Genomic DNA, 28,000 nt, shown 5'->3' with positions numbered 1-28,000 from the left:
GAACAATCTAGAGGCTGCAAATGAGAAAAGTGGGGGGTGGAGGGGAGAAGAAAGGAGCCACCCCTTGAAGCCATCATAAGAGACACTGTGCATAGGGGAGACTCAAGCTTCAGTCACAGCAGGAAGGTTTCAAGGAAGAGCTCATGATGAAATGAGTTCCAGTTGGGCCCAGCAGAAGGTTCCAGAGTTGGGGAGTTGAACATGGGGTTAAAAAAAAAAAAGGGCAATGAACTAAGCCATACATAGGTTAGAGGGTTGGAGTAAGGGAGGTGAAGGGGTGTGGGAGTCCTGAACATCCAAGGCACACTGTGCACATAACGCTGTGTGATAGATGATAGAGATGTAGGGATCCTTCCAGGAGGAAGCAGAAGTCTGGGACTTTCTCTTGACTTGTGATATGGGCTGGGCCACAAAAGGCACTTTTAGAAAAACTTTTTTAAAAGATATTAAGCTGTGTAATATAGAGTGACTTGTCAGGATGCTTGTGTAATATTGTATATGAATTATGAGATTCTTTGGAGTCACTAAATCAAAGAATCTCAGTTTGCTCAAAGTGTATTACACTGGGTATTAGAATACTCTACCCATATATTCACAGTATTACTTGACACATATTACTTTCTCTTACAGAGATAATATTGCTAATTCTATTCTAAAGATATTTGCAGAAATCACATGAGAAATGCATTAATTTACTCCTGCAACATTTATTGGGTGACCACTATGCACTAAGCCCTGAAAGGTAAGGAATCAGATGTTACATACCTATGTGAGTTCCAGCTACAGAACACACACCCTCCCACACCAGTAGGTCACTGTTTCTCAACCAATGGGGACCCTGTAAGAACTAGATGAACCTTTTGTATCCTGGATTTCTAACCAATGTCCTTGAAGCCTATCCAAGGATTCCTGGCCCGTAATTATAGTCCTACTTTAGGGAAATAGAGGAAATATCTGTGAACAGGAGAGAAGCCACCTAAATCTGCTTATCCATCCTGCCTCCTTTCCCCTAGGAGCACTCAGAGAGACTTCCTCACTCTGATGAATTGGTGAGCTTCCTTCCCTTCTGAAGCGCCCCTACTATCAAGCAATCTTCTCATCAAGAGAAGATAAAGAAAGCATAAACACTGAATTTGAGAGAGACCTTGAGAAACAATGCTCCCATGTGCTGTAGTGTCTCTTGCTCTCTGCCCCACAAGGGCCATTCTAACCCCATCAAGAGGCATTCCTCAGCATTGCCCAAACCTCCGATTTGTCTTCCAGTCACTGTTGTGCTGTAATGCTCAGGATTGTGGGTGGTGAAATCTTAGGGAACCCAAGTACTAGAAAATGGCAGTGATTCTGACTGTCCAATCCAGACTTCATATTCCAAAGGCCGCTTAGCTCTCATGTTACCAGAAATCATTCAGGTCAGAGAGCCAGGTAACTTTATTTCTCACTGTTTAGGAATTTCTCGGTTTTTATTATCAAGTTATCTACTATAGAAAACTGAACAAAAGAAAAATTTAGGGGAAAAAAAAAATCACTGGAGAGGCAGCATAACATGGTAGTTAAAAACATGACTCTAGAGCCAAACAATCTTGGTTCCATTCCTTAATAGCTGTGTGTCCTTAGGTAGGTTTCTCAACACTCTGCACGAGTTTCTCCATTTGTAAAACTGGGATAATAATAGTACCTATCTCATAGAGTTAAGGAGATTGAACAAGTTAATATCTGAAAGCATTTAAAACAAAGCCTAGCACATACGTGCTGTGTTTATAAAACTTTTTTAAAAATCTTAAATTAACAAGGTTAATTTCTCCATGGATCCTTCCAGTCCTTATCCATATACATTTTTTAGATGTTATAATAGATACGTATATACAGTTTTGTGTCCTTTTCATTCCTTAACATTATGTATATCGATGCAGTGTCCACAATTGTAACTTACAGTGATTGCCTAAAACAGATCACAAGTGAATTTTCCAACAATGCAATCATGAGTAAACCATGGACACTGACACAATGGGTCATAAACTGTCAACTTTTGTTCTAACAACATCAGTCTCATACTTCTAGGTAATAATCTTTCCACCATTAGTAAAATCATTTACTAATCTTTTCTAAGGTTAATCTTGGTCGACAGTAAATATCCCATTCAATACTAATTTTTTTTCTTAAATTCAGATTTAGTATTTCATATTGTGTTCCTTAAACGGCACCCACATTCTCCCTTTGTAACAGCAAAATCTGTATTTCCATAATTATGCACAAGATGTTATTATAAAGCTTCCTATCCATTATTCCAGCTTGATGCAAAACAGTGTACTTTCAGTTAAAAAACTTTTCCTAGAATAAGGTTTCCCTTAACAATGCACTGCAATCCACAAATTCAGACCTCAGTTGAGATCTCTTACTGAAAGAAGTCTTATTCCCTATATTCATGTTCCTCAAGTAGGATTCCTGGTAGGAATCAAGTAGGACCATGAGGGGATTTGAGTTTTCTTCACTGTAATTCTCTGATATTAAATAAAGGCTACATAACTGCTGAAAGCTTTGTTCTATTCTTTTCATTCATAGGTTTCTTCTAAGGAGATACTTTCTACCAAATAATAAAAAGAAGTCTTTCTGAATTCTTACTAAACAATTTGCCCTCTTGATTATATTTATAGGGTTTTTTTTCAGTGTGTTACCAAATGTACAATAAAAGAAAAATCTCTTATCAATTCAATTCACAGTTTCTCTTCACTATGATTTCTCTGATGCTGAAGTAGGGCTGAGTGACCACTAAAGGCTTTTCCACAGTCATTGCATATAAAGCGTTTCTCTCCACTATGCATTCTCTGATGAATAATGAGAGAAGAATTCTTACAGAAAGCTTTCTCACAATGATTACATTTGTAGGGTTTTTCTCCAGTATGGTTTCTTAGATGTACAATAAGGGAAGAACTCTCATTAAATGCTTTCCCACATTCATTACATCTATATGGTTTCTCTCCAGTATGAGTTCTCCGATGTGCAATAAGGTGAGAGCTACAGTTAAAAGATCTTTCACATTGATTACATTTATAGGGTTTCTCACCAGTGTGAATTCTCCGATGAGCAACAAGGTGACAGCTCTGACTGAAGGATTTTCCACATTTATTACACTCATAGGGCTTTTCTCCAGTATGAGTCCTTTGATGTCTAACAAGGTGAGCCATCTGGCTGCAGGACTTCCCACATTTATTACATTCATAAGGCTTGATTCCAGAATGAATTATTTCGTGTTTAGTGAGGGCTGAGCGTTCTCTGAATGCTTTGCCACATTCCTGACAGTTATAGGGTTTCTCTCCTGTGTGAGTTCTCTGATGGGCAATAAGATGTGAGCTCCAGCTGAAGGATTTTCCACATTCAGTACATTTATATGGTTTTGCTCCAGAGTGAGTTCTTTCGTGTTTACTAAGGGCTGAGTAATCCCTGAAAGCTTTTTCACATTCATCACATTTAAAGGGCTTCTCTCCAGTATGCATTCTCATGTGGGCAATAAGATGGGAGCTCCAGCTGAAAGATTTCCCACATTCAGTACATTCAAAGGGTTTCTCTCCGGTATGAGTTCTCTGATGTCCAATAAGATGGGAGTTCCAGTTGAAAGATTTCCCACATTCATTACATACATAAGGTTTCTCTCCTGTATGAATTCTCTTATGTACAATAAGATGAGAATTCCAGCTGAAGGCTTTTCCACATTTATTACATTCATAGGGCTTTATTCCAGTGTGAGTCCGTTCATGTTTAGTAAGGGCCGAACGATTCCTAAATACTTTTCCACATTTATCACATTCATAGGGTTTCTCTCCAGTATGAGTTTTCTTATGCTGGATAAGGTAAGAGCTCCAGATGAAAGATGTTCCACATTCATTATATTCATAGGGTTTCTCTGAGGTGTATGTACTTGTATGTTGAGTAAGGAATGAGTCATACCCAAAGACTTTCTCCCATTCGTTGTATTTATATGCTTTCTCTACAGTACCAATTTTTTGACGCTCCATAAATGATGAAAAATAAAAGATATTCTCATATTCTTTGTAATCATACTGGTTTTCTCCAATATGAAGTCGTGGGTGTTCATTAAATGATGGGCTCTGGTTAAAGATTTGATGGCATTCCTTATATTCGTAGAGTTTTTCTCCTGTATGCATTCCCTTATGATCACCAAAATGTAGTATATGATTGAAAGATTTCACAGCATCAGTACATTTAAGAAGATTACCTCCAGTCTGCATCCTTTCAGGCTGATTAGGTTGTATGGACTGGTAGAAAGTTTTGTCATAATCATGATTTCCACAGGTAATCTTATCTGCATACATTATGGCTGAGTTACACCGCCAGCTTTCAGCATTTGTATCAGGCTTATAGAAATGTTCTATTTGAGAAACTCTCTGAGATGGAACAAAGTTTAAGCTCTGGCTACACTCTGCTCCAAGTTCACAGAATTCTGAACCTCTTTGAGATAGTACTTGCTTTTGCATGAAGACCATTTGCCTCATAGCTGTACTCTGGTTCATGTGATACATTTCCAACTGGTCTTTACATCCCAAGACTTCTAACCTGGAGAACCAAGGATCATCCCATATGTATCTTTCCAGCTTCATGCTATGGGATTGTTCTTCCTCAAAAATGCTTTGTGTTGGGATCAATGCTTTGCTTTCAAGATTTCTCATCCATTCTGAAATAATCAGAAAAAAAAGCCATGAGAGCACAGAGAAAAAATTTCCGAGAACAGAGTGGGAAAAGTGAGATTTATTGTCCGTATTATTGAAAAGGCAGGTGTGACCTTGTTTTCAAATAGATTTGTAACACAAAGATCGTAACAGGGAAGAGGAGAATAGTGAAAAAAAAAAAGTATGTGAACCAGCATAAGTGTATACTGGATACCAATAACAACCATTTAAGTGCATTTTCCCATAGAAAAAAAGACCAGGATAAAGGTGTATGGTAAAGGAATCGAGGTCCTGGAATGGTCTAAGAGTGTTTTGCATGCTTGAGGCCTTGAAGCACACTGTGTAGCATCTCTCTAGATAGTGTGTACAAATGACATTTATGGTCATTTATGGTGAACATCTGCTTTCCTTCTGGGGGTCTGGAGCTTCAGTGGTTGCAGTCAGTTACATAGGCACTGTGTATTCAAATCTCCAATAAACACCCTGGACTCCTAGGCTCTGGCCAGCTTTCCTAGTAGATGACATGTCATATGTGTTGTCACAACTCACTGCTGAAGGAATTAAACGTGTGTGTCCTCTGCAACTCCACTGGAAAAGGACTACTGAAAGCTTGCACTTGGTTTCCTCCAGACTTATATTCATGTGCCTTCTCCCTCTGCTGCCATTGCTTTGTACAGCATTACAAAAGTACAATGACTTTTGAGTCCTGTGCATCCTAGTGAAATCACTGAACCCAAGGGTGGCCTGGGGGATCCCTGACAAAGGGACCCAGTGAATATTATTAAGGTGAAAAAATAAGAAATAACTTGCTTACAAGATAAACAAGCAACCAGGCCTTTAACTTATGTTTAAATGATGAAAGTGTCCTAATTCACTTCTGTGTTTTAATATCCTGACTCCTTCCCTATTTTGACACCTGCCCCCCAAAAAGGAGGGACTGGCGTTAAGAGAAAGTATCACCAACAGAAGCTTCAAGCAAGGATCTTATCTATGTTAATATGCTGTCTCATTGTTTCATATTCCATTCAGTCAATGACACAAAATTTGTCAGCCCACAAATCACCATAGTTTAAGAACACTCCTACAGTTACAACCCTTCTAACTACAGAATGATTTGCAAAGCAATGGCACACAAGACAGACTCGAAAGGCAACACATTATGATGAAGACACAGGAGTTATAGCCTGATATAATCTGTATTTAAATTGTGGCTCCGGGCACCTGGCTGGCTCAGTCAGTAGAGCGTGCAACTCTTGATCCTGGGGTTGTGAATTCAAGCCCCACGTTGGGTGTAGAGATTACTTACAAATATAATTTTTAAAAATCTATGTATATATAAACACACACACACACACACACACACACACACACACACGCGCGCGCACATACATTCATACATACTGGCTGTATACTATCCACAGAGGATGTTTCCAATATCTTCGCGAGATTGTGAATCCAGTGAAATGTCTGGCAAGTTCAACATATGAAAGCTATCCACCATCACTGCTGAGGTAACAGTCCTCCAACAACTGAAGGGGTCTGTCTGAGTCTCCTACTGCTGCTATAACAAATTACCACACATGCAGCAGCTTAAAATCACACAATCTTATTACTTTACAGCTTTGGAAGTCAGAAGTCCAAAATGGCTTTTACTGGGCTACAATCAGGGGAGCCTCCCTCTAGGGCAGAATCTACAGCGTGGCCTTCTCCTGCTTTTAGAAGCTGCCTGCATCCTTTGGCTTATAGCTCCTTCCTCCATCTGCAGAGCATATCACTTCATCCTCTGTTTCTGTCACCACATCTCCTCTCTGTGTCTCAGACACTCCTGCCTCACTCTTACAAGGACCTTGCAATTACCATGGTCATTCAGATAATACAAGATAATCCCTCCATCTCAAAATTTATTCACATCTGAGAAGCCCCTTTGCCATACAAAGTACCATATTCACAAGTTTAAGATGTGGACATCCTTTGGGAGGAAGGGGGTGTCATTATTTACCCTACCGCAGGGTCTAAGCCACAGATACCTTATTCGACACAGACTCTTGTCCACTTTCTCTAGGTTTTTCTTCTGTCTTCACCATACACCATTTCCTTCCTTTTACTATCCAACTCCATTACAACAGGGGCCCTACTTTGCTCAAGATGTGGCATTTATTACTAATTTCAAGCTTAGCTCCTAGAAGTTAGGGAATGATCAATCTTCATATAGATTTTGAATCCTTCCAGTAGAAACTTTAAGAAATGGTAGCTAAGCAAATGAACAATTCTTGTCCTACTTTATAGTTGGTACTTGTAGTCTGAGTATCCAGAACCAGAGACAGGACAACAAAGTATCATCTAACCTGGGAGTTAGAACCTATGTGATGAGAGGACATAGTAAACAGTTGTCAACAATACACACAGTGTATCACTGAGCCTGAGGGGATGCAGTTGCTGGGCGGGTGGGAGGCTAGGAAAGGAGATCAGAGATTAGTACTCAACAGAAACAATCTAGGAAGGTTTCGCACAAGAGAAATGACATGAGCTCAGCCTTCAGGCTTTACTTGAATATAGACATACTGCTCCTGTACAGCACGAGCTAGTGACAAAATGAGAAAAATAACAGAAAAAAATGGATGGTCTTGAAACCTATCTAGTCAGAGTTATTTAAAAGGCTACTCGAATCACTGCAGATTTACTGACAGAGAGCTCATAATAGAAGATTTCAGGGAGGTAGATCAAGAAAAAACACCTGAGGTAGCTAATAATAAGTAAAAATTTATTCATTAACTTGAGCTGGAATTTGGTAAGGGACCTGAGGGTGATGTTGGTAGAAGCTGAGTGACACACAACTAACATTTCAGAGGCAGAAAATCTCAGGAGCTAGAAGAACCATTACATCTTGGAGAAGAAAAGGAAGGTAAGACTTCTCAATTTCCAGCTTGGAGGACTCACAGGAGGCTGGTACCAGCGATATGCATCAAAAAGAGGACGAAACGTAATTTAGAAGGAAGAGATGAGCTTCCCGGTTCTAGCAGGATCACAGAGTTGGTTGAGGTGATTTGCAAGACAGAAGTTTAAGGATGGAGATGGTGGAACCAAACCTCAGGACGGTGGTTCAGGATAGTAACTCAGAATGGTCAGCGCCAAGAGTAGGAGAGTTAAAGCTCCTGGAATTCAGAGCCCTTGATGGAAGGTTTCAGATATGAATGGGGGCAACTGATGAGACTCCAAAAAGCCTACTTCATTAGAATGGATGGGAAGATAGCCACCTTCACAACTCAAGAACAGGCTGTTGTACGTTATTAAATTAAAAACAGCAAGATACACAACAGAATAGATTATACTCTACTTTTAGAAAGGTGAAAATAACCGTATCTCTATATGCTTTTAGCTGTGAAAGGAAACTCTGGAAACATATAATAGAAATTATTAAAACTGATTATCTGGGGCAAGATGTCAGTAAAAATGGCAAAATAGGGCCTCTGAAATTTCACCATTCCATAAAAGCAACCAAAAACTGTCAGAATCAATTTCCTCAGAATTCTATACATTAACCAAAGTCCTCTGGCAGCCCAGAGAAGAGTTTATTCAAGAAAGACAGCTGAATTTTTGGAACAGTGGGCTTTGGGGCACTGTAACTTACCCTAGTCCCATCTCTGGCTCCCCGGCTCAGCAGCAGCCTTGTAAAATAACAGCCAATATTTCTGGTACTAGAGGGAACAGCACGAAGCTGGGGGTTCCCCAAAGCCTCATTCCCAAAGAATAGTCATTATTTGACCCATTTGGTGGTTGTCAGGCCCTTGAAAGGTTGTCAGGGACTGGAAGCCTCTAGGAAGCAGGTATTTGTCAAACATTTACAGGCAGTATATTAAAAAGTCATTACCGCCTGAGACGATGGCAAATAGCTAAAGCAAACAATACGCAAAACCAAAATGATTTTTAAAAAGCCAAGGGAGAAGACGTTCTTAGGGGCTTTGAAAAGTTCTAAAACATTTCTGGGAACATAGAATACATATGATAATTAAACTGTCAAAAGCCAAAGCCTGATAGAGGATGCTGAAAGCAGCAAGAGAAAAGGTATTCATCACATCCAAGGGATCTTCATATGACCAACAGGGCATACCTGTCTGGAAACCATGGAGGTAAGAAAGAAAAATACTGCCAACCAAGAATCCTGTATCTGGCAAAACTCTCCTTCCAAAATGAGGGGGAAAGGAAAGCACTCCAAGATAAACCATCTGAGAGAGTCTGCTGCCAGCAAACCTGCCCTAAAACAAATGGAGTCCTTTGGGTGAAATGACAGGACACAGGCAGTAACTCAAAATACAGGACACCAATAAATGTAACTACATAGGTAAATATGACAAGGCCGTCTAAACACATTTTTTGCTTGTAATTTTTTTTTCCTATCTGATTTAAAAGCCAAAAACAGGCACCTATGTGGTTCAGTTGGTTAAACGTCTGACTTCAGCTCAGATCATGATCTCACAGCTCTCGAGTTCAGGCCCCACACCAGAGGTCTAGAGCCTGCTTTGGATTCTGTGTCTCCCTCTCTCTCTACCCCTCCCCCAGTCACGCTCTGTCTCTCTCTCAAAAATAAAAAAGAAATTTAAAAAAAAGACAAAAACAAAGCAATAACTGTAAGTCTGTGTTGATGGACATACTATGTATAGATGTAATTTCTGACAATAACAGCATAAATGGGTGAGGATAGAAATACACAGAAGGAAGGTTTTTGTATGCTACCAAAATTAATGGTATTAACCAAAGTACATTACTATAAATTAAAATATTAATTATAATCCTCAGGGAAACCACTAAGAAAATAGCTGAAACATTTATAATAAAAGAAAAGTGGTTACCTGTGTGTACGTGCCCTGTGGGGAGGTGGGGTGAAATAATGTGGATAACAGCAGCAAAAATAAGTGAGGTTTTTCAGCTCACACATTCTATGTAGCTCTGAATTTTTTGAACCATGTGAATACATTACCTATATAAAACCCTTAAAAAAAAAAGAGTCTGTGGCTCCTGGCTGTGAGTCTGTCACAAAAGGAAATGAACACACTAAAAAGCAGGTAAGTGAGTGAGAAATTATCTCAGAGAAAGGGACAGCAGAGAATATGAGGGGCATCAGGAGAATGGACGGAGAGGAAGGGAAACTGCAGCTCATACAATCTGCTACCTTGTTAACAGGGTGGCCACCTTTGCTCTGAATCAACAGCTACAAAAAAGTCAATACACGGGATGCAGCTCCTTGGAGGAAATTGTGAATGCCTCTGAGGAAGGTAACTCCTCATGGCCTCAGCCCCTTTCTCAAACAAGGAGGGCTTGCAGGAAAGTTCCTTGCTCCCACCTGCCCTCACCTGGACAAGTGCTTTGAGGATATGCTTGTTCCACTGACCATGGTTCTTCTCCTTGCTCCAACAGAGAGATGACCTCCGGCTTGGCAATCTGATTCCCTACACATGGAGGAAAAAACACAGACTTGTGTAGCCTTGAAAATGTCCTTGCCTGTTCTTCCCTGACTTATCATTTGGGCAGAATAAGCATACTTTATGCTTTATAAGCATTAGGAATTTTGTTCTTGAACCTCAGGAGGGCTCAAGATCATCTCAGCCCTTTTGAGACCCTCATGAGCTCTTTTTTATTTATTTTTTATTTTATTTATTGAGTGTTATTGGTCAGTGGTGGTGTTATGCGTTGCTAATTTTTAAAACTGAGATGTAATTGACACAGAACATTATATCAGTTTCAGGTGTACATGTTTCAATATTTGTATACATTGTGAAATTATCATTTAGTGTTATTATCGTAACACTAAATCTAGTTAACATATATTACCAATAGTTACAGCCTGTGAGCTCTTAAACACAGAGAACCAGAAGGTATTGCATGGAAACACCTTCATTTACTCAGGCAGCACCACCTTACCCACAGAGAGCAGATGCCCATAGGTCTCCAGCATCACGTCACGGTACAGGGTCCTCTGAATAGAGTCCAACTGCCCCCACTCCTCTTGGGTGAAGTCCACAGCCACGTCCTTGAAGGTCACTGGTTCCTAAAAGAGCACAGATGTTCCTCCTCAGCCTGCAGCCACATCCTCTAATGTTTTCTGGGGATGGAGTGAGGCTGACCGCACTGGGGAGGAGACAGGATATAGAATTATCCTGGATATGTTCACTGCTATAACTGATTTGTCAGGTCCCACTGGGAGCCACCTAAGGGCCCCCTATTTGGGATACTCTTAGGAAATTAGGTATCTAGGCCCATGATAACCACAACAAAAATGAATAGGTCTCTCTTAAGGCTCTTACCCAGTTCTAGTAATACTGGCTAGTATGGATAGGACTCCCACCAGGCCAGTGGCCCCCTTCTCTGGAGATAAAGATACTCAAGTCCAGGATCAGGGAGGAAACAGACTACAAGCACTGCCTGCAGGCTAAACAGGTTGGAGTCTTTGCTCAACATGTGGATCTAGTACCTGGAAGGGTGATATTAAATATTCACAGACTGTCTTCCTAGGGACTATACGGAGGTTTCCATTCCCAGATCATCTCTGTCCCAAGGACTGGAGCTAAGAGTATGATAGCTTTGAGCAGAGCAGCCCAAGCCAGAGAATCAGGTACGGTTGCTGTCAAAAAACCCTTGAGTTCTGGGACACCTGGGTGGCTCAGTCAGTTAAATCCGACTTCGGCTCAGGTCATGATCTCACGGTCCGTGAGTTCCGGCACCGCATCCAGCTCTGTGCTGACAGCTCAGAGCCTGGAGCCTTCTTCAGATTCTTTATCTCCTTCTCTCTCTGCCCCTTCCCTGCTCACACTGTCTCTCTCAAAAATAAATAAACATTAAAAATTTAAAGAAAAAAAAAACAACCTTGAGTTTTAAAATGTTCCAACTGATGTTTTTAGGAAAAATAGAACCAGGAATGCTCAACTGGAAACATAGAGGGGAAGATGATTATAACCTTTTGCAGTGAACGCATCACTTGGCTCACAGTGCTCTTAAGCACTCAGTGTCAGCTTCAGTTATCTGGGCACTTCCAGGGTGGAGTGGGAGCGTGCTTTCCCTTGTGGTGGTGGTGGAGTGAGCTGTCCATCAGGGGTGGTATACTACAATTCCCACAGGCCCTGATAGCTTCTAGGTCCTCCCCTCCATCTTGAAACCAGCTTTCTGGTCCACCTCCGTGTCAGCGAATTTCCACACTGAGCCTCCTGTGAACTTCTCCCCACGCCTTCATGGCCCGCTATGTTACCGCTTCCCCCATACAGCCTTTCTCACGCCCTTCTTTTCTGTCCCTGCCGGTCAAGGCTCACAAATTGAGCTCGGTATCTCTGATCAGGTTCACCCTCATGGCTGGTCTTCAATGTAACAACTTTTACTCTGTCGATCCCAACTGCTCCCCCTCCACCAAATAATGCTTAGCTTAAAACACAGAACTGATTCTGCTGCAGTAATTCCCTTACTCTGAAAAGCACTTAAAACTGCAGAGCAAAACTTCCTAGTGCAACTATCCCTAACCTTGGACTCATCAAGCCAATACCTTGGCTTTCTTCTACAGATCTGCCTAGGGCCTCAGTTTCCTTGCTGGGTGATGCTTCTATGTTTTTAAGTAATATAAACTTTTTAATATAAGTGTAACATTCGGACAGTGAAGTGCACAAAGCCCAAGTGAGCTGAAATAATAAGCTCAGTGTACTTTCACAGAGCAATCACACCCAATCACACGCAGCTGGGAGGCCATGCTTTCTCACCAGGGTGCTCTTGGTGTGCTCCCTCATGCCACCTAACTCCCACAGAGGGTGGCATCTACTTGATGGCTTCAGTTCAGCTACACTTAACAAGCTTCAAACCCACACCCTAGCAGCTGTTAAGCTGGTGAACCGAGTCACAAGTTAACCTCCCACCCCTCCCAAGACCCCAATGGAATCCCTATACGCACCTAAGGAATAAAAGAACTACATCTAACAGACACTGCAGGGAGCGATTCTGCAACCTTTAATCAAGTAGTCGACATTGGCAACGATCATCAGGAACTGCCATATCACACATGGAAGGCAGACACTGAACGTGTCTGAATAACATGAAGAATAATGGAGGGGCGGCTATAGTTAGCCTAATCCATAGCATCTTCCGAAAATGGGACGATCAGATGTCCTGTACCCACTAATGCAACAGAGTAGGAAGGACCCAGCATCTCCTATGGTGTACTCTCACCAAAAATATGGGACCTGAATCTACTCATCCCTCTAGTCCAATTATCAGCTTATGGAAGGCAAAGGGATGGAGGAACTCACCCAATGTCATCAAGAGGGCAAAATCAGGCAACCAACAAGAAAGTGACCTGGTTTCTTCAGCATATTAAGCACACAGTGTGTGGTCCTCGTTTGGATCCTGATTTGAACCAAATGTAAAACATATTTTGGGGACAATTGGAAAAAACTGAACATTGCCGGGTATTAACTAATAACAGGGACTTACTGTCGTTAATTTTGTTGGGTGTGAAAAGATAAAGTTATTATTTTCTAAAAAGGATGTTATCTCTTAGAAATTACACAGAAGTGTTGATAAGCAAAATGATAGAATATCTGAAATTTGCTTTAAAATATTCCAGTTTTTGTGTCAGGATAGAGAAAAAGGCACAAAGCTAAAAGCTGACAGTTGAAGTTATTGAACATGGGTGTTTGTAATAACACCCCTCACCAAGACATGGCAACATCCTAAATCCCAGAACCTATAACCATTATGTTAAAGGGGCTCTGCAGAAATGTGATTACATTAAGGATACTGATTTGGGGAGATTATCTTGGATCATCTAGGTGGGCTCAATGTAATCACAAGGAGGAAGGAGGAGGGTCTGAGTAAAAGGAGACATGATGTTGGATCAAGGCATCCTGAAGATGGAGGGTGGGGACCACAGGCCAAGAAATTAGGGTAACCTCCAGAAGCTGGGAAAAGCAAGGAAGCAAATTCTCCCCTGTAGCCTCCAGAAGGAACATGGCCTTACAGACCCTTTTTTTTTTTCTTGTCTTTGAAAAATGTTGCTATTTATTGACATCTGAAGGGGAGAGAGAAGACATAACAATATGTCAAAGAAGTGGTATCAATGAGAACACAGAACTGGCTGACTGCCAAGAGCCTACAAACCCATTTTAAACTTCTGAGCTCTAGAACAAGACAGTAAATTCATATTATTCTAAGACATTAAGTTTGTAGTAAGTTGTTACAATGCTAACAGGAACTAACACAAGGTCCAGATTCCACTTTAGGGTTTAAATATCTCCTAAATAAAGTTTGAGAAAGAGAAACATCCCAGCCAGTGAAAAGAAGAGGCCATTGGCACGTGTTGTTCCACACGTTCTTGCAAGATGGGGAACAGATTTAAGAGTAGCAGACCAAGGAAACAAAGCAGAGGGAATCCCAGCCCCCACACATTAGAAGGGCTACGGTGGAAGAAGTTCCCAGGAGAGGCTTGGGGCTCTGAGCTTAAACGATTAAGTCAGGAGTGAGAGGCAGGCTGAAAACAGGTGACAAGGCAAGTCGGTACTCAGGACAGCTTTGCTAGCTATCCCAGCTCCCAACCAGCCACCTGTGGGCAGCACCACCACCAAATGCCCTGCACTTACACTCGGGTAACACTGCCTTGACCCTGCTCAGACACAGGAGTGCATGAGGTTCTCCAGCTGCTCGGGTGACCAACAACCCCAGAGTTGAAACCTCAACAATGTGGGGTAGGAGGTCTGTGGCCTGACAGCCAGCTGCATGCCCGGAAACACAACCAACCCGAGGATCCTGGCCCAAGCAGGTCCATGGAGCTTAGAGTGAGATTCGTTGGGAGGGAGACAGATAGACGGACACACACACAGGAAAGCCAACCAGGAACCAAACCTACTCAGCCACAGGAAAGCAGAACACTCAAACACAGCTTCACAGCTCTTCCCTGGTAAGCACAGGAGACCACAAGAGCCATGGATACGCTAGGAACATGTGCAGCACAGGCGGGGAGACCAAACGCAGAAGCCAAAAGTACACAGAATACTGGCAATATCTACAATCCTACTTTCAATGAACTGCAATCCCAATTCTCTGATTGGAGGGATTTCAGTATAAAACAGGATGACACAAGAGGGGCTCTGAAAGAACAAGAATTTATTAAATGTGAACACACAGCGGGGCGCCTGGGTGGCTCAGTCGGTTGAGCGTCCGACTTCGGCTCAGGTCATGATCTCACGGTCCGTGAGTTCAAGCCCCGTGTCGGGCTCTGTGCTGACCGCTCAGAGCCTGGAGCCTGTTTCAGATTCTGTGTCTCCCTCTCTCTCTGACCCTCCCCCGTTCATGCTCTGTCTCTGTCTCAAAAATGAATAAAATGTTAAAAAAAAAAAACTGTGAACACACAGCAATTGCTTCAGGAGGCCCACCATGTAAGAGAAGACCTCAGAAACAACCTAAAGGAACAGAATTTTTTTTTTTTTTAATATGTGAATTCTTTAAACAAGAAACAAAAACACTAGCTATAAACAAATACAGATACGGGAAACATGGGACTGACAAAGAACACCACAAAGTTAAGACAAGCTACAGACTGGGAGAAGACAATTCACACATGGCAAAGAACCAGGATCCAGAATGCATATAAAATGCCTACGTATCAACAGGTCAGAGTCTACACAGAGGTAGGAGTGGGAGAGAGACAGAGAAGAAATCCAGATGACCAGTAACGATATGTAAAGATACACAACCTTGCTAGCAATCAAGGAATCTACCATTGAATCTACCACACAATCTACCATTTTGGTCTTGAGCTATGCAAAAATTAAAAGACCCGACACTGCCACTCAGCAGCAGAGATGCAGGGAGACAGGCTCTCTTCCATGGCGGTGAGAACGAGAGGAGGCCCTTTCCAACAGCCACGGGGCAGCGCTGGTCATACTGCAAACGTGCACCCTAAAACTCAGCATACTTCTGCTTTGAGGGGTACGTCTAGATAAACATTTAGATGTATGCACAAAATGATATTACAAGAAGGTCCACACAGCTTTTCCTGGAATAGTAAAAATGGGGGGGGGGGGAGGGGCTTCTACGCCCATCTGTAAAAGGGATGAACAGAGGGCAAAAGGAAGGAACTTATCACATGGATGGATCTCAAAGTTGACCTTGAATAAGCAAAGAAAGGTATAGAAAAGCTATGGGTAGGAAAAGCATGCAACTCTTGATCTCGGGGTTGGGAGTTTGAGCCCCACACTGGGGTATAGAGATGACTTAGGGAAAAAAAAAACTTAAAAAGAATTAGACTACTATCTATGTGATGTCTATATAAATAGCTTATTATCTACATATGAGTAAGACAATTGATTAGCTGTGTACACACCGTAAGCAGCTATTCTGGGTAAACATGGGAAGAGAATGTGACTGGGGAAAACTAAGCAAATATTACAAAACATTAACAACTTCATTCTGAGTAATGGAGACCATATTTGATTGCTTTCCATACTTTTCTGTGCTTATGGGATTTGTCAAAATAAAACTTTGAATAAGTAAAAAGAAATATTTCCAGATTTGTAGATGTTATCAAAGGGGAAGGAACTCACGTGCTGCCAAAGGGGAAGAAAAAAAGATGCCCAGCTGAGTATGTCCCCATGTTGGGGTCCACACTTCATGGAGGCCTTGAAGAGGCAGAAAAGGCAAAACCAGGGACACCTGAATGGCTCAGTCGGTTAAGCGTCCGACTTCGGCTCAGGTCATTCATGATCTCATGGTTCGTGAGCTTGAGCCCCACGTCGGGCTCTGGGCTGACAGCTCAGAGCCTGGAGCCCGCTTCAGATTCCGTGTCTCCCTGTCTGCCCCTCCACTGCTTGCACTCTGTCTCTCCCATTGTCTCAAAAATAAGTAAACATTAAAAACAAATTAAAAAAAAAAAAAAATCCAAAACCAAGACTAGAAGTGAAACAGAAAGAGCAGATGGAGGTCTCGCACCCAGTCTCACCACTGTGGATTAGAGGGACCCTAGAAGCTAGCACAGGAAGGAGCGAGCCGTTCCATTCCCAGGTTACCCTTACGTGAGGTTGCACTTTACAAACATCTGCTAGGGTAACTCGCAAATGTCCCACCTAAATTTCCTGTAGTCATTCTTGCAATTTCACTTTGTTCATACGCATGAGCGCTTACCAGGGCTCCCGACGGCACTTTACGGAACCCGACCGTACATCTACATCATGGGAAGGTTTGAGAGAAGATGTAAGGGTGCCGAGGGAAGATGTAAAATCAGCTCCTGCATTATATCATGGACAGCTGGCCCATTCACGAAATCTGGGGAAATTCAGATGGGTTCTTTGGCAACTTCAGAATTTCATTAGTATTTTCAGTAAGTTTTTTGCAGAGAAGGAAAACAACTACGTGCACATCCTCAGACCAGCCAGGGATGGGTACAGAGTATTACTGTTATTTACGTGCACACTTATCATGCACAAATCATCGGCGGATTGTTACAGACAGGTTGGAGAGTTTCCATATCTGAGGAGGCTGGCTGGAGTTTTTTAAATGGGGTATCATCATTTTCCCTATTCTTCAAAATAATGGGATCTGGGCTCCCACTAGTTGAAACTTTGCTATGCAACATGTTCTCCAAAATGGACTATTCAGATAACAAGGGATGACAGCATTTGATGTTTTCACCAGATGAATGCTTTATTTCAGTATTTAACTTGGAGGGAACAGTGGAGGGAAATGGGGCTCTCATTAGTGTTCCTGAAGACCTCGCTTAGTACAAAACTCACAGGATTCAAGTCTTGAATCTCCCACAGGGAAAAATTTGAAGTGAGTGTGGGGGGGGGCCAGGAGCATGTTCTCAGAAATCACAACTCTTCAGACACTGGAGGGTGTTGTTATTTTAATTCTCCATTTTATTTTCTCAGCATTAACCCTAATAATTCTCAGGAACCCTCACATAGATTAACAGCAGGGTGCAGCCCAGTGGTTATTAAGACTTCTTCACAGCATTTTATTACAACTAACTTTTGTTCCCAAGCGACTGATTCAGGGCCCATCTTTCAGCCTTGCCTCATTGCCGATTCTTTTACAGAATCTGAAAATGACTATATAACATATCAGCCATGAACATCAAAGCTGCCCGAGTTCTGATGCCAGACAACCACCACTCTGCACCACGTGGTTCAGGCCCTCTGCTCCCCGGGACAGCCGTGCTGCCACGTGAGGACAGCATACTTGCGATGCACTTCACCAGTCAGCTTTGAAACCATGGGAAATTTCATCACATATTTTTAATTTGGGGGGGAGGCATTAAGTTACGTAGAGACGTTATTAATAATTTTATACCTCAGTACATTTGTTTGATCCATTATTTAAACTTAGCAAATAAAACCTAAATATGGTAACAAAACTATTTTTCTTCATTTTTCATAGTAGGGAGCCAATAGTAAATGTAAATTTCATGAATCAGGATGAAAATCTCATTTAGAAATATGGAGACAACCCTAAGGAACCAAAAACAGTAAGTTAAAAATGGCTGCCTCTGAATCATATAAATAAATAAAATACTGATATGTACTGCAACATAAATGATCCTTAAAAATATGCTAAGTGATAGAAACCAAACGCAAAAGGTCATATATCATATGATCCCCTTTATGTGAAATGTCCAGGAGAGACAAACACATAAAGAAAGTACATGAGTCGTTGCCAGGGGTCGAAGGTGGTAGGAACAGGGAGTGACTGCTAATGGGTATAGAATTTCTTTTGGGGATGAAAAATGTTCTAGAAGCAGAACCAGAAATAGATACTGGTTGGTAATAGTTGCATAATTCTGTGAATATACAAAAACCCACAGAACTATACGCTTTTATGGTATTTGAATATTTTAATAAAGTCATTAAAACAATTGGTTTTTCTTAAGTGGGTGTCTCTAATGAAGAGGCTGGGCAGGAGAAAAAGGAGTGGACATCTTTCCAGTATCATCAACTCTGCTATCCTATTTCCTGCCACCTCTTCCCTATCATGTCTCCTGTCATATTCCTCTCAGGACCCATCCTCACATGCTAATAGTCTCAAAGTTACCCTGCATCAACTCCCTTACACCTCTTAAGGTCTTGCTCCCAGGCCCTGGTCACACTGACACCTGAAATGCCAACCTGCTTCCCACGACCCCGTTCCCCCCCACACTCCTGCCAGGGACACCCTTCCAGCCACATTTTAGACAATGGCACCTCCTGCTCACTGCACTTAGGAAGCTCTTTATTACCACCAGAATGGAGCCCTGGCTCCACAGTAGGCATTCAGGGCCTGGTTAGGTTCATCCTGGCCTCTGCATCCTCAATTCTAACTAGGGTCATCCTTCACCCAGACGCCGGTCGTGCGGTGCCCCCACCCTCACCCAACACACACAGGCAGGGTCACAAAAGGCCAGGCCCCTGCAGCCCCCTTAACCTCTTGGTGCAAGTGCATCATGTCTCCCGGGCAGCGTCCCTCCCCACAGCGGAAGGACTCCAGCTGCTCTGTGCCCCAGTGACTTTATGCAGACTGTCTCCCACTTCTCGAGGCCTTAGTTGGGCTCAGCCTCTCCAAGGCTTGGGGCCTCCTTAAGCATCTCAGGCCCATGTCCTGAACCACAGGTGTGGCACCAGCAGGCCATGAGGCCTCAGTAGCTGACTGAACCACCTTGGGAAAGGGGACTGAGAATTCCTCGGGACCAGGGCTTGGACTTATCCATGTTCTCTGCCCAGCAAGCACAGAGCTCACAGGACAGCATCAACCCAATATGGCACTGAATACATGAGGTAAGGTGGGAGGAGAAAAGGGGGCTGCTGCCGGCCAAAGGGGCTGCCCCTCGTCCACCAAAACAACACACGGCATTGCCAGGGCTCAGTTCTGTGAACAGGTTGGTCGATAATGTGGTTCCATGTCACAGAAAACTGTTTGAATTCTCCCTGTATGTGCTTTGAAAGCAATTAACTTCTGGCCGACTCTTTCTTTAGGCGAAGTCTAGCTGCTATAAACTTATGAACACAAAGACTAGGATGCTGGGGGACAACCTGGACACCCCAGGGTACAGGACAGCCCTTCAGGAAAAAGCAGATGCCTGACTCACCTGGACCTGGGCTGTCGGGAGCCCAGTGACCCTCCTCTCCTCCTTGGGGCTCTCTTCCACAGGCCAGGCAGAGTCCTGAGGACACAGAGCTGGGGAGGAAAACAAAGTCACGGAGGCAGCTCTCCCCACCGGAAGTATGCCGACGAGTCCTTCCTGGTCAGGGTGACGGCGGGGGCAGGGAGTGTGCTGAGGGAGAGCTAGTTCCTAGCCGTGTCCATTGGGCAAAGAAAGAGACTCCTCATTTTATAGATGAAGGAAATGGGGCTCCGAGAAGAGAAGTAATGTTCCTGAACATGAGTCCTGCACTGGCCCCCTTTGCTCAGAAGCACCATCTCTGAGAAGTAGTACCAGTTCACATCCTTTCTGGGCCCGAGCTGTAAATGGCCACACACTTATTCTCATGCACCCTTCTCCTGGAGGTGTCACCATCACTCTATCACCCAATGGAATGTTCTGATCCGTCCCTGTTCCAGCTCTGCACAGAGAGACCTGGACCAGAACCCCCCCTGCCCTAAATCCCCACCTGGCTCCCCAGCTCCAATCCCTGGCCACGGCAGGTCACTGCTGGAAGAAGCATGACACAGCAGCAAACATGGCCAATGGGGACACAGGCTTTTGACTCACCCCAGGAGGTCCACGGGTCAACAGCCGCCATTCCCCAGGACTGGTCCGTAAGGACACCTGCACCAGATCAGGTTGGGACAAGTAAAGAAAAGCCACTGTGACAACAATCCCAGTGACTAAAGGCAACAAAATAGAAAAGCAGATCTGTCTCACTAATGGGTGTAACGAAGTTCCATAAACAGAGCCCAAGGCATGTAACAAAATCCAACATAACAAGCTAGATTTATACTAGAAATACACAGGTAAGTCACTACCCAAAAATCTGACATGATATAGCCAAGAAGAATCAAGAATAGAATCACTTGGCGGCATCTGGGTGGCTCAGTCGGTTGAGTGTCCAACTTTGGCTCAGGGCATGATCTCACTGCTCTTGAGTTCAAGCCCTGCATTTGGCTCTGTAGTGACGGCTCAGAGCCTGGGCCTGCTTAGGATTCTGTGTCTCCCTCTCTCTCTGCCCCTCCCCTGCTCATGCTCTCTCTCAAAAATAAACATTAAAAAAAATTTTTTTAATAATAAAAATGATAATAATAGAATAGAATCACTTGAATGGCTGAAGAGGTATCTGATAAAATGTTTAAGGTTACCCAATGCTAAAAATAATCTAAGTAGAGGGGCGCCTGGGTGGCTCAGTCAGTTAAGCATCTGACCACTCAGGTCATGATCTCACCATTAGTGGGTTGGAGCCCTGCATCCGGCTCTGAGCTGACAGCTCAGAGCCTGGAGCCTGCTTTGGATTCTGTGTCTCCCTCTCTCTCTGCCCCTTCCCCGCTGGCACTGTGTGTGTCTCTCTCTCTCAAAAATGAATAAACATGAAAAAATAATTAATTAAAAAAATATATAATATAAAAATAATAATCTAAGTAGTAAGATACTCCCTTGATGTCTTTAGTGATAAATACATGAAACCTCACTTAAAGATAACACATCACTGACATCACGCTATTTAACATTGTTCTTAAATTACATGCCACTGCTACATAAATGAGAAACAACACTAAAGGTAAAAAATACGGCAATGATAGAGAAATTCTGATTGTATGTATATCTGTCTTCTAAGCAATCCCACAAATCAGTAGAAAATGTCTTAGAACCACTAACACATCTTAAGACTATAGATATACAAAATAACACTGTCTTTTACACTAACCACTTTCCTTTTTCACCAACAACCAAGTTGTCTTTTTTTTTTTTTAATCTCATTCAGTTCTAATTCTATACCAAGACAGAGAGACTCCCTCCAATCCCCCAAAACTCTCAGTCCCTCCCTAGCTCTGACCCCTGGCTGCAGCAGGTTCACCACTGAGGAGGCCCGGAAGACACAGAATTGGGACTTACCCCAGGAGGCCCATGGATTGACAGCTGCCATCCCACAGGATCAATCCACCAGGTGCCTGGCCAAAAGCACTGGATTAAGGTGATTCACAGACAATTGCAATACCAACCTAATGACAAAAATGGAAAAGACAAAACTGGTCCTTTGTCACAGAAGAGCCAGTGGGAACAAAGAACACAGCCCATCCAAGGAAGCAACAAAAGACTTGTAGGGAGCATTGTAAGAAAACAGAATTTACGTGTCAAAAACAACAGAATTCCAGGACATAAATGAAGAGTGACTTGAATAAGCTGAAAAAAAGACCACACTCCAGACTGAGAGGGTATAAATTTGTCAGTGGTTGTTAAGAGACAGTCAGTGACAACCTCGAGGTTATTTTTTGGTTGATTTGACAAAAACTACTGTAAAATCCACCTGCACATCCCCCCCCTCCCCCCCCCCCCCAAGAAATCAATGGTTGCCTAGAGCTGGGCGGGGAGGGAGAGATGCGGAGTGACCACTTAATGGTGCGGGTGGTTTCTTATAGGAGGTGATGAAAATGTTCTGTTAGATAGTAGTTATTATTGCACAACTTTCTGAATATACAACAAAAACCAGTGAACTGTACTCTAAAATGATTTTCTGTTATGCAACCTTTATCTAAAAGGGAGGAAGGGAGGAGGGAAACAAGAACTCAACCGGCAAGACCTACCGGGCCCAAGTCTGTCCGTTTCCTGATGTGGAGCCCAGACCACAAAGTCCGTCGGTTCCAAGTCTTTGTGCAAGTCCCGAGACCTCTCGAGGGTACGAGGGCCAACTGTCAGAGCTCTGCGGATTCCTGGGAGTGAGTATAAAGCACCAGGACGCCTGCTGGCCCCAGGAACACCGGGATCTGCGCCAAAACTCAAAGTAGGCAAACGATTCCGCACCGCTGTTTGCAACCTAACCAAGTCCGCCGTCACTGCACGGTGAAGAGAATCGGGGATTGTCCCCCTCCCACGGTCGCCGTCGTCCCTCGGCGCCTTAGCTGAACCCGCGCGGACGAGAAACACCCGCTGGGGAAAGAAAGGTGTTTATTATTCCCTTTAACGGCCTCAGAGGCGCCGCATCACCTGCTGCCTGGCCTCCCGCCCGATCTCTTATGCACCACCGGAGGCGGAGGCGATGCTCGGGAGCCCGCACCCGCGAGCGGCCGGCCTTACCTGGTTCGCGGCCGGCCTTACCTGGTTCCCACCCCTGCGGGCCGGTCCCCGCGGCTCGAGGCAAGCGACTTAGCAAGCTTGGGATCGCTTCGCCGCTTCGCTTCGGGCTTTTGTTCCGCTCCAAGGTTCGGCCTGGCGGTACGCTTGGGATCTTCTCGCGCGGCGGGGCAGACAAAGGCGCGCTGAGCCGACGGCTGCTACCCAGCGCCAGGCCCGACGTGCAGGGCTCACCGGGGCCCGCCCAGCCGGCCCAGCGCGGCCGCGAGCCCAGAGGCGGGAGGCGGGAGGGTCGCAGAACCAAAGGAAACAGGGGCGCGAAGCCGACGCGGAAGGGGCAGGCGCGGGATCCGCGCCGGCCCCGACTGCAGGCGCCGCGTCTTCGCGCTTGTTCTTCCAACCTCCTGGCTCCCACGGCAGCAACGGCGGCGACCCCACCGCCTGGGCGACCGCCTCACCTCGGCGGCGGACAATGGCGGCCGCTCCCCCGGCGTCGACCAGGACGCGTCGCGCGGACTGCCGGGAGTTGTAGTTCTGGGCAGTGGGCTTCCGGTTGGTCCGGAAGCGTCGCCATGGCACGTACTCCGAGCAACTCTGCAGCGAGTCCGGCCACCGCGGCGCCTGGGGCTTACGTCGGCGGCTGGTATCACAGCCGCCGGCGAGCCGACGGTACTGTCCGGGGCCTAGACGGCCCTCCCCGCCGCCGCTGCCCATCTTGGAAAGGCTTGGGTAGATCGCGGCCCCGCGAGCCTCAGTTTGCCCGTCTGTGAAATGGCGGCTCACCAGTGCAAACTTGACAAAGTCTGATCGTTTAACGCGTCCCAGACGCAGGCCTGAACGCGTTCAAGGGATCCTTTCATTCAACATAGCTGTTCTGATACTCCTTTTCAAATGAGGAACCTGGTTTTGAGCTTCTCGCATAAAGCCCTTTAAAACATAAGGAATTGTTCCCAAATCTCTTCCTGGACGGCGAAGCTTTATGGCAGCCTGCGTTACCATCGACCTATGTTGGGATGTTTCCTGGAGTCAGCGTTTACTGAGCCGCGCTGAAGAACAGCAGGGAACATGGCTAACGAAATCTCTGCCTCAGCGACTGTCACTCAAACCACTACTCAAGAGCATGGACGGGGACGACCAAAAGGCTCCTCATCCAGCACGGGGAGGATCCCTGGGCCACCACCCCCTCCAGCCCTAGCTGAGCCTGGAACCGCCCCCCCCCCCCACATTGACAGCCCTTGGGGACCCTGTTGGAACCTCTTTCCCACCCGTGTTTGAGGTGACCCTCACCCCAAGCTTCCCTGGCTCCCCCACCTTTTCCTCCTTGTTCCTGATTCATCTTGGCCTGTGCATTCGTCCACCCTAGTTTTGACTGCTCAGTTGGGGGAACAGCACAGTGGTCAGAGAGACCGTGAGGGGTCAGACCCTTGAAACTAATGCAGTAATCAAAATGAAAAAAAGGACAGCTTGGATCAAAGTGGTGGTGATCCGCATCCAGTTGTGGACGTTAGTATTTTTTTTTTTTTAATGTTTATTTATTTTTGAGAGACAGAAAGAGAGCACAAGCAGGGGAGGGGCCGGCGGAGAGACTCAGAATCCAAAGCAGGCTCCAGGCTCTGAGCTGTCAGCCCAGAGTCCCATGCGGGGCTCAAACTCATGAACCACGAGATCATGACCTAAGCCAAAGTTAGATGCTCAACCAACTAAGCAACCCAGGCGCCCCCCTTAGTATTTTTAAATTAAGTTTATTTATTTATTTTGAGAAAGAATGCGCGAGTTAGGAGAGGCAGAGGGAGAAAGAATCCCAAGCAGGCACCATACTGCCAACACAGAGCCCAGTGCGGGGCTGGAACTCACGAACCTCAAAATCTTGACCTGAGCCCAAATGAACAAAAGTTGGACACTTAACTGACTGAGCCACCCAGGCGCCCCCGTGACAGATAGTATTTTAAAGGTAGAGGTGGGCGCCTGGGTGGCTCAGTTAACGAGCCTCTGACTTCAGCTCAGGTCATGATCTCAGTTTGTGGGTTCGAGTCCCACGTCAGGCTGTGTACTGACAGCACGGAGCCTGGAGCCTACTTCGAATTCTGTTTCCCTCTCTCTCCACTCTTCCTCGACTCTCTCTCTCTCTCTCAAAAATAAATAAACATTAGGGGGCGCCTGGGTGGCTCAGCCGGTTAGGCGTCAGGCTTCAGCTGAGGTCATGATCTCAAGTGTTTATGAGTTCAAGCCCCCAGGTTAGGCTCTGTGCTGACAGCTTGGAGCCTGGAGCCTGCTTCTGATTCTGTGTCTCCCTTTCTGTCTGCTCCTCCCGTGTTCATGCTCTCTCTCAAAAATAAATAAACATTAAAATAAATAAATAAACATTAAAATAATAAAAAGAAAAACATGTAAAACATAATAAAATTGTATGGATTTCAGTGAAAGCACTCCTAACCTGGAAAAAAAAAATACATTATCCATGCAACTGAAACCTCTGTGTTCCCCTCTTTGACAGAAACCACCTTCTAGAAACAGCCATTATCCTGAATGAGATGTGGATTATTGTTTCTGAAACTTTATAACATATGTGTATCCCAGAGCAATACAAAACATTTACTGTGCATTTTTTGCATTCATAAAAATATATCAATACAAGATTTTATCTGCAACTTAAATTTTTTGCTCTGTGTGTTTACCATTGCAAGATTTTTCCTTTTTGATATGTGACGCTCTATTTCATTTATTTTCACTGCTATCTAGTTTCCTTTTGGATGAGTGTACCACAACTTGTTTATCCCATCTTTTTTTTTTTAATATTTATTTTTGAGAAGGAGAGACCAAGTGTGAGTGGGGGAGGGGCAGAGAGAGAGGGAGACACAGAATCCCAAGCAGGCTCCATCCAGACTCTGAGTTGTCAGCACAGAGCCTGATGTGGGGCTCGAACTCGTGAACCATGATGTCATGACCTGAGCTGAAGTTGGACACTTAACCAACTGAGCCACCCACGTACCCCTATCCCATCTATTTTTGATGGACACTTAGGTTCGTTCATTAAATATTCATTAAAGAACCTACTATGCAAGGAACTGGAAATAAAGCAGTGGATAAAAATCACAAAACCTCTGCCTTCATGGAGCTCACATTCTACAGGAGAATGTGCAACAGTAAAATAAGTAAAATATATAACACATCAGATGGGGATAACTGTTAAGGGCCAAGTAGGGAAGGGGGGCAAGGAATGCTGGAGAGAATGGTTGGGATTTTAAGTTGAAGGCTTAGGGAAGGCCCCACTGAGAAGGTAATATGCAGGTAAAGCCCTAAAGTCAGGGGGAAAACCAGCCATATAGATATGGGGGGTGGGGTGGGGGCAAGAGCACTGCAAGCAAAAGGCTTCCAGCTACTATAAATGATGTTGCTATGAACATTCATATACAGGTCTCCTTATGGACACATGCAGGGTTTCTCTGGGGTACCCCTCAGAGCGGTACTGAGGGCATGAATATTTATGTCCAACATTGATAGATAGGTCACCTTGTTTCCAAAATGATTTCACCTTGTCTTTTAAAAAAATTTTTTTAATGTTTATTTTTGAGAGAAAGAGAGGGTGCAAGCAGGGGATGGGCAGAGAGACACAGAATCCGGAGCAGGCTCCAGGCTCTGAGCTGTCAGCACAGTGCCTGACATGGGGCCTGAATCCATGAAACATTAGATCATGACCTGAGCTGCAGTCTGATGCTTAACTCACTGAGCCACCCAGGTGCCCCAGGATTTCACCTTTTCATATGCCCACTGGCAACGGTTAGAGTTCCACTTGTTCCACATACTCACCAATGCTTCATAGTGTCACTTTTTAAAATTTTTGCCAGACTCATGGGTAGGAAATGGTATTTCATCGTGATATGTTTGCTGTTCTCTTGTTGGTGAGGTTCAGCATCTTTTCATAGTTTCAAGCATTTGTGTTTTCTCTCCCTGAATTAAGTTCCCACTTCTTCCATGCATTTTTCTCTAGGGTTGTCTTTTTCTTACTGGTTTGTAGAAGTTCTTTACATAAATTTAACACTAATCTTTTATTAGGAATATATGCTTTCCAAGTTGTGACTTACCTTTTACTTTATGATGTCTTTTGACACAAAGAAGGATTTTTTAAAATGTATTTTCCAATCTAGACTCCTTTTATTCCTTTTTCTTGCCAATTGCCTTGGCCAGAACCTCCATTATAATGTTGAATAGAACTGGTGAGAACAGACATCCTTGCCCTGTTCTAATCTTAGGGATAAAGCATTCAGTTTTTTACCAAGAGGTATGATATTACCTGTGGATGTAGATGTCCTTTGTCAGGTTGAGGATATTGCCTTCTATTCCAAGTTTGGTGAGAGTTGTGTTTTGTTTTAAAATTTTTTTAATTTTAGAGGTGCCTGGGTGGCTCAGTCGGTTGAGCGACCGACGTGGGCTCAGGTCATGATCTCACAGTTTGTGGGTTCGAGCCCGGCGTCGGACTGTGCTGACAGCTCAGAGCCTGGAGCCTGCTTAGGATTCTGTGTCTCCCTCTCTCTCTGCCCCTCCCCCACTCATGCTCTGTCTCTGTCTCAGAAATAAACATTAAAAAATTTTTTTAGTTTAATTTTTTTTAAGGTCTATTCATTTTTCGGAGACATAGAGAGATAGAGCATAAGTACAGGGGAAGGGGCAGAGAGAGAAGGAGACACAGAATCCGAAGCAGGCTCCAAGCTCTGAGCTGTCAGCACAGAGCCCGACACAGGGCTCGAACCCACAAACTGCGAGATCATGACCTGAGTTGAAGTCAGATACTTAACCGACTGAGCCACTCAGGCACCCCTGTTTTTTAAATCAGGAATGATTGTTGGATTTTGTCAGTTTTTCTGCATGTATTGAGATAATCATACACTTTTTTTTTTAGCTTGTTAATATAGTGAAGTATATTTATTGATTTTGATTAAATTAACCCTGAATTCTTGAGATAACCCCACATGGTCATGACTTTTTTCTTTTTTAAATTTTTTTAATTTTACTTTTTTTAACATTTGTTCATTTTTGAGAGACAGAGACAGAACATGAGTGGGGGAGGGACAGAGAGAGAGGGAGACACAGAATCTGAAGCAGG

The 28,000-nt window shown here is 44.1% G+C and overlaps 1 protein-coding gene across 2 annotated transcripts; it reads right to left on the bottom strand.

Moving 5' to 3' along the window:
• Window positions 1-687: 687 nt before the first annotated feature.
• On the bottom strand, window positions 688-23,406 carry ZNF606 (zinc finger protein 606). Of its 2 annotated transcripts, none has more exons than XM_007093499.2 (8): window positions 22,924-23,405; window positions 22,413-22,755; window positions 21,724-21,830; window positions 20,389-20,445; window positions 19,765-19,853; window positions 10,599-10,725; window positions 10,031-10,126; window positions 688-4,687 (listed from the first exon to the last, which is right to left on the bottom strand). In XM_007093499.2, exons 3-8 carry the CDS (start codon window positions 21,752-21,754, stop codon window positions 2,712-2,714), a joined length of 2,376 nt encoding a protein of 791 aa, XP_007093561.2. In that variant the 5' UTR covers window positions 21,755-21,830; window positions 22,413-22,755; window positions 22,924-23,405; the 3' UTR covers window positions 688-2,711. The 2 variants fall into 2 exon arrangements, with proteins under 2 accessions (XP_007093561.2, XP_042825769.1); XM_042969835.1 differs by having other exon boundaries at window positions 4,648-4,687; window positions 10,069-10,126; window positions 22,924-23,406.
• Between the last annotated feature and the right edge of the window lie 4,594 nt (window positions 23,407-28,000).

The sequence above is a fragment of the Panthera tigris genome, chromosome E2, assembly GCF_018350195.1.
Source record: "Panthera tigris isolate Pti1 chromosome E2, P.tigris_Pti1_mat1.1, whole genome shotgun sequence".
NCBI lineage: Eukaryota > Metazoa > Chordata > Mammalia > Carnivora > Felidae > Panthera > Panthera tigris.
The sequence above is the reverse complement of the archived record's forward strand: the minus strand, read 5'-3'. Positions and strand labels throughout refer to the sequence as shown.

Coding starts and splice junctions, on each gene's coding strand:
- ZNF606 (XM_007093499.2), bottom strand. CDS start 21,754: ATGGCAGCTGTCAATCCATGGGCCTCCTGGG. Junction 19,854..20,388: donor TGACCCGTGGACCTCCTGGG/GTGAGTCAAAAG, acceptor TTTCCTCCCCAG/CTCTGTGTCCTCAGGACTCT. Junction 10,726..19,764: donor TCCCGACAGCCCAGGTCCAG/GTGAGTCAGGCA, acceptor GTGCTCTTTTAG/GAACCAGTGACCTTCAAGGA.